The following is a 7,280-nucleotide window of genomic DNA, read 5'->3' on the forward strand; positions in this document are numbered from 1 at the left end:
TACAGCTTTCTTTCTGAATTACTGCCTCAACATGACCCACAAAACGTTAAAAGGTTGAAAACTTTCACATTCCCAGAGTTTAAAAATACGTTGTCAGCAGCTGTGGTTGACTTGTCAGCAGTTACAGATTGAGGGGTAATAAATCTGACTGATGACATGTGTGAATGTCTCTCTACCCTTGTAAAAAAAGTGCTTAATTGTATTGAATGTGCACTTGTAGTGCAAAAAAGCATATATTTAAAAAAAAGTACTTGCAGATAACATTAATGTAATAAAAGGCCATTTAAGTGTACTTAAGTGTCACTTTAATGACTGTTTCTTTAAAACACTTTTAAAAAGTGTTAAAGAGTTTTAGAGTTTAACTTTAAATGTTCTTTTTTTTAATTATGTTTTAATAATCTTTAGTCAAGTTCATTTATTTTGATGTGTTGATTACTAAAGCATGTTAAGTACTGCTATTATGGACTGCTATCTTGGCCAGAAGCAATGGTTTGAAATGAAAAAACCTTAATAATGGATTTTCTTCTTACAAACACAGCTTTTCACTTTTCATTATTGTGATGTTTTCATAAGCTTTTTGGACTCTCATTCTGACGGCACCCATTCACTGCAAAGGATGTAATGCTAAATTTCTCTAAATCTATTCCACTGAACAAACAAACTCACGTTGAATGGCCTGATGGTAAGCATATTTTCAGCAAATTATTCAACAATTAAATGCCTAAAAACATTACATTCAATTCACATTTAAGAATATTTTTTGAAAGTATATTTCCATAACAAGTAGGCTACTCTTTTTGAAAGTATGCAAAAGCAATGCAATGCAAAAAAAAACTGAATGATGAAATAAAACTTGGAATATATACAACACACACACACACACACACACACACACACACTACTATTTATGCATTATACATATTGTTTACAGACATCTGAAAGGGATATACAGTGGGTACGGAAAGTATTCAGACCCCCTTAAATTTTTCATTCTTTGTATAATCAAACACAGCTGGACTCAAATGAGGGTGTAGAACCATCTCAAGGATGATCAGAAGAAATGGACAGGACCTGAGTTAAATATATGAGTGTCACAGCAAAGGGTCTGAATACTTAGGACCATGTGATATTTCAGTTTTTCTTTTTTAATAAATCTGCAAAAATGTCAACAATTCTGTGTTTTTCTGTCAATATGGGGTGCTCTGTGTACATTAATGAGGAAAAAAAATGAACTTAAATGATTTTAGCAAATGGCTGCAATATAACAAAGAGTGAAAAATTTAAGGGGGTCTGAATACTTTCCGTACCCACTGTATTTCTGCAATAGCGCTCACACAATCTGTTTTACAAACTCCATCCATATAAATTTGCAATAAATAATATACACTCTTAAAAACAAAGGTGTTTAAAAGGTTCTTTACAGCGATGGGATAGAAGAACCATTTTTGGTTCCACAAAGAACCGTTCAGTCAAAGGTTCTTTAAAGAACCATCTCTTTCTTACCTTTTTATAATCTGAAGAACCTTCTTTCGCAACAAAGAACCTTTAGTAAAACAGAAAGGTTTTTCAGATGTTAAAGGGTCTTTATGGAACCATTTAGACAAAAAGGTTCTACTATGGCATCGTGAAGCACCTTTATTTTTAAGAGTGTAACATCTTCCCCCAAACTTTACTTACACATTTAACAAACATGTTTTTGCCATTGTTGCCTCATATTCTTTCCAATTTCTCAAAAAATGCATGATTTCATACTATTGGCTTTTGTGATAATTATGTTCTACTACAGAAGTAATCTTTCTTTGTTAAACATCCCATTTACAGTTGATTTACAAATAAATTACAAAATGAAACAATTATAATGTCAAACTCAGATTAATGCACTTAAATCCCATTTAATGAATCACCCTAACTTTTAATTCATGCCACGCTTCCGGAACTAAACAGGTAAGGTAGTGACCTCATTAGTAACATGGTACATGTTTTGGCACCATGGTACATTTTTAGTACAGATTTACCCTGCAGTCCTAGTGGATCTTGCTTTCGGTTTCTGTTTCTTTTGTTAATGCGCTTTTTAAAGCCCAAGCGTAGACGTTGCCCTGCTGAGAAAAGTGTTTATGAGCACATTTTCATTATGAACAGAAACAATAAGGCCTCGTTCTGCCTCTGTGGCCACCGCGGTTTAATCTCAGCCCTCTCTCGCCCTTATATAAGCTCATATGAACTGTGTCTGTGATTTGATTGTTGTGAGCACATTTCAATAGACAGGAGATGACACTCAACAGGCTGAAAGCGAGGCGTTCAAGCAGACAATAGCGTGGCAGGAGGGGTGCGTGGCGTGTGTCTGTGGATGCTTTAAGATCAGCGGTGAGTCACACAAACGGAGAGCGAAGATCCTCTCCCACATCTTCAATCAGAGCAGACTGTGCTTGTCGGAAGGAGGGACGAAGCGTTTGAGAGAGGCGGGGCATAGAGGACCTACAATAATGTACAGTATTTGAAAAATAATGTGTTTTTTGAACATTAAAGCATGTCAACATATTTTGTTACACCAAATACACAAAATAATGATCTTTAAAAAAGCATCATATGACCCCTTTAAATGTAAATGAGTCATTTGGTTCGATTATTTTCTTTATAGGGCTATTAAGTGTGTAGAGTGAGTCTCTCCTACTGCGCCAAATCTGTGCATCACATTTTCACATATCATAAGTGCATTAAGAAACTTCACCTTAATGGCTTAGAGCACATCTAACAATGCGACAACAGCAACATTCTTCTTTCTGAAGGATAATTGCATAATTTTTGCTTTCATCTTCAGCTAAGTATGCTAATGCACCAGCTTAAATGGTTTTGCTGTTAAAACTTATTTTAAAAAAAGTGATGTTGCTGCTAAATATGAACATCAGAAAAGGTTTCATCTTTGTATTATATTTCAGTAAATTTCCTAAAAATTAAGGGAGCAGAAAAAAAACATTAAAATCTAACAAGAACAAAAGGAAATAGATGCAAGAATGTCAGTTTTATGTAGCAGAAACTTGTAATTGTTCTAGTGATTATGTGCTTTTCAATCTGCAACAAGAGATAACCGTGTCCATAGCAGTGCAAAATATCTCCCTCCCTCTCGCACACCCACACAAAAGAAGAAGAAATGGAGAAATCGTACCTGATGAGCCATTTGTAAAGCCCCACGTCAAAGTGTCTGAAAAGCAAAAGACAGTAATGAGTGAGCTCAGGGGTTAAACACAGATGGTTTGAGCTAACACACACACTTCTGTAGAACATGACACAACACAAACATGTGTCTAATCAGTCAACACCCAGAACAGATAAAAAGAGAAGAGAATCTGCATAAATGAGATGCTTGAGGAAACCATTTTAATGAATCTCTGGGGACAAACGCTGGCATTTGGTGAGACAGCCGTAGCGCTGGGAGACATTTTCTCAAAGCGGCTGATCCCAGAACAGTTTTCCCATTTGTCTAGTTGAGCTGTAGTCCAACACTGGGTTTTGTGGCAGGTTTGGGACACCTGTCTTATCGATCTGGTAGGCAGAGACAATATTTATGCAGTCGTATGAAACTCTATTAGTACATTTTCAGAAGGAAATGTGAGTGAGAGGATGTACTTGCCCACGCAAAACTTGCCACCACAATGCTAGTGTGTCACAGGTCAGGTGGTTGTTAGGATGTTGCCATGTGGTTGTTAGGGTGTTTTGGGTGGTTGCTGGGGTTGCTAGGATTTTTACTGGCCCAAATCAAGAGCGAATCTGCAAGTCTATATGGATGGTGTGGTCACTAGATAGCTCTTTTTAAGTAAGAAATAAAACAATGAAAAAAATGTAAATGTTAAAAATTTTAATTATAAGAAAAATATTAATTTATTTAAATTTAAATATAATAAATAAATAAAAATTATAATAATAAAATAAAATATATAAATACATTCACTATACAAGTAAATGGTCCACCTGAGGAAAATGTCTCTGTAAACATAGTAAATAAAGTCCTAATTATGTAGTGATATTAAAAAGTATTACCAATAATAATAATAGAAATTATTAAAAATAATAATAGAAATACAAATCATAAAAATATATAAATATAGATACATAAATATATGCAGCATACAATTGAAAAAAATTAATAAATCAATCAATTAAATAAATTAGAATAAATAAAAAAATAAAAATAAATCATGTTGAACTGGACTGAAATAAATTTAAATAAATACAGTTCACAAAAATAGATTGATCTTTAGAAACTACACTTCTAGCAGGTTTGGATCTAAGCTTTTTATATGTTTCTAACAAGCAATATAAAGTCACATTGTGTTCTTTTCTGTTTCACTAATCACACAGGGTTTCTAATTTGCCCTTTGACATGTAGCTCGTATCAAACCATCATGAAAGCAAAAATATTGATTTGGCCCTTTGTAACTCAATTTGTTTCTCGGCAGGACTTTCTCTTCCTCCTGTTCCTCTGAGCAGGTGTGAACAAAAGTCATCAGGTCATCACTATAGCCACAGTTTCTCTTATTGTTATCCTCACTTTAACTTCTAGTCATCCATCTATCCACATTTCATCCCTCTTCCTTTATCCTGACATAATGCTATTTGCTTTCGATCAGCTGGATAGGATGGGTAAATGAATAGACAGGTCAAAATGTTCATTTTACTATTCACGGTGAAAAGAATTAAATGGATGAGTGAGTGGACAGCGTTATGAATATCTCCATCATCTCATCCAATTAGAGCAAACGCACAATCTGAATTTGACACCAACAGACGGTTTTCTGGCCACAAGGCTTTCATATGTAGTTCAGTCTGTCGATTTCGGAGTCCAAATACACCCAGACCCCAGAGACAGCAGTAAAGAGCTTCTAAAAACAGGCCTGTATGAGGAGAAATGGACACGTGCAAGCAGATGGCTGCTAACATGTCAGAAAGCCCCGACATGAAGTTTTCATGAGACAACAGAAACGATCAAAACCTTCAGTGCCGCAAAAATAACCATCTGGAAAGAGAGAGCAAGAGAAAGAGAGAGAGACAAAACAAAGGCATAGAGTGTCTGGAGGGGGATGGATTGGGTCTGGGGTCTACCATACATAATGACTCCTAAATCAGATTGTCCAGGACCGTTTGATTCATTCCAGCACTTCCCAGCATTCATTAGCAACTATTGATGAAATCTGCTTCAACTCTGGGGAAATAAAGTCATCCGGGAAGGCCAGGAGAACAGATAAAGTAGAAGTCATTTCACTCTATATTAATAAAACATTATGTGGAGGCATGCAGTTGTGCTTGTCTCTTCCGTTTAAGTCCGGAAATACACCACACAAATGTTTGGCCAATGCATTTTGTTGTACATACTTAAAAGGGATGATTCATACCAAACAATTACTGTAAACTTTTGTCATTACCATCAGTTAGGTTCAAGCTCTTTATGAACACCAAACAATAAATATTAAATCAAATTATGTTATTTATTATCATTAAATCATTATTAAAGTTTAAACAAATGCCACAAGCCGTAAGAGTCAACACAAATATATGACCCTGGACCACAAATAGTTGTTCATGAGTCCCTTGTTGGTCCTGAGCAGTTCAATTGCCTGCTGTTCTTCAGAAAAATCCTCCAGCTCCTGCACATTCTTTGGTTTCCAACATTTTCTGCTTATTTGAACCCTTTCAAACAGTGACTGTATGATTTTGAGATCCATCTTTTCACACTGAGGGCAATTGAGGGACTCATAAACGGCTATTACAAAACGTGGAGGGAAATAAAGTCATCCGGGAAGGCCAGGAGAACAGATAAAGTAGAAGTCATTTCACTCTATATTAATAAAACATTATGTGGAGGCATGCAGTTGTGCTTGTCTCTTCCGTTTAAGTCCGGAAATACACCACACAAATGTTTGGCCAATGCATTTTGTTGTACATACTTAAAAGGGATGATTCATACCAAACAATTACTGTAAACTTTTGTCATTACCATCAGTTAGGTTCAAGCTCTTTATGAACACCAAACAATAAATATTAAATCAAATTATGTTATTTATTATCATTAAATCATTATTAAAGTTTAAACAAATGCCACAAGCCGTAAGAGTCAACACAAATATATGACCCTGGACCACAAATAGTTGTTCATGAGTCCCTTGTTGGTCCTGAGCAGTTCAATTGCCTGCTGTTCTTCAGAAAAATCCTCCAGCTCCTGCACATTCTTTGGTTTCCAACATTTTCTGCTTATTTGAACCCTTTCAAACAGTGACTGTATGATTTTGAGATCCATCTTTTCACACTGAGGGCAATTGAGGGACTCATAAACGGCTATTACAAAACGTGGAAACATTTACTGATGCTCAAGAAGGCAACAAAATGCATTCAGACAGCCGTGTATCATCCAGGAAACGACACACAGTATTAAGGATTCAAGGGTATGTAAACTTTTGAACGGGGTCATTTTTTATAAATTCAGTTATTATTTGGTCTTGTCGAGAATAAATAAACATGTTATGTAAAATAGCTTATTCAGGACAGTATTAAATAAACAATAACATGCAATTTTCATGATCTCTCTTATTTTGTTAAAATTATTACAATTTTGCATATTCTGCATGTAAATGTAATGAGCATGTACATTTATGTAATGAGGGATGTAAATTTATGAGCACAAGCACTACTGTATTTATGATTGGAAATTTACAAAATATCTTCATGAAACATGATCTTTACTTAATATCCTAATGATTTTTGGCATAAAAGAAAAATCAATCATTTTGACCCATACAATGTATTGTTGGCTATTGCTACAAATATACCTGTGCGACTTATGACTGGTTTTGTGGTCCAGGGTCACATACATTTAAAAACCTGAATACACAATTTATTTTATCTTAAAAAGGAACTGAATCACAATTAGCCATTTTGACTGTTTTTTCTATTTTATAGGTTTAATAAATCTAGTCAAACCAAAAATTTGATATAACCAGATATAATTTTGGATTTTTTTTCTACTAGTGGGCGCAGGACACTATAGTTCATAAATGTAAGTGAGGATAGCAAAATAAAGTGAACTGTGACATATTATACCCAAACATTCTTCATACAGTAGACTACCAGTAAAATTTGGGATAAAAAATATTCAGCAACTTTGACCTGACCATGTTTTGCTTAGGTGTTTTTTCTTTAATTGCTAATGTGAACTTTTTACACCACACTGAACAAAATTAAGCATAGCTTGGTAATTGGTTGACCTAAATTGGTATTATCTAATTGTGTAC

General features: G+C 34.8%; 1 protein-coding gene across 1 annotated transcript in view; it reads right to left on the reverse strand.

The window, feature by feature from the left end:
• Window positions 1-3,053: 3,053 nt before the first annotated feature.
• LOC107590924 (protein-cysteine N-palmitoyltransferase HHAT-like) overlaps window positions 3,054-7,280 on the reverse strand; it is a 19,948-nt gene continuing 15,721 nt past the window's right edge. Inside the window, exons 9-10 of the mRNA XM_016279888.1 lie at window positions 3,164-3,199; window positions 3,054-3,069 (exon numbers count right to left, since the gene is read on the reverse strand). Coding sequence (XP_016135374.1) covers window positions 3,054-3,069; window positions 3,164-3,199 — 52 coding nt within the window. The remainder of the gene's footprint in view (window positions 3,070-3,163; window positions 3,200-7,280) is intronic.

This window comes from Sinocyclocheilus grahami, unplaced genomic scaffold (genome assembly GCF_001515645.1).
Source record: "Sinocyclocheilus grahami isolate Dianchi unplaced genomic scaffold, SAMN03320097.WGS_v1.1 scaffold134.1, whole genome shotgun sequence".
In the NCBI taxonomy this organism is placed as follows: domain Eukaryota; kingdom Metazoa; phylum Chordata; class Actinopteri; order Cypriniformes; family Cyprinidae; genus Sinocyclocheilus; species Sinocyclocheilus grahami.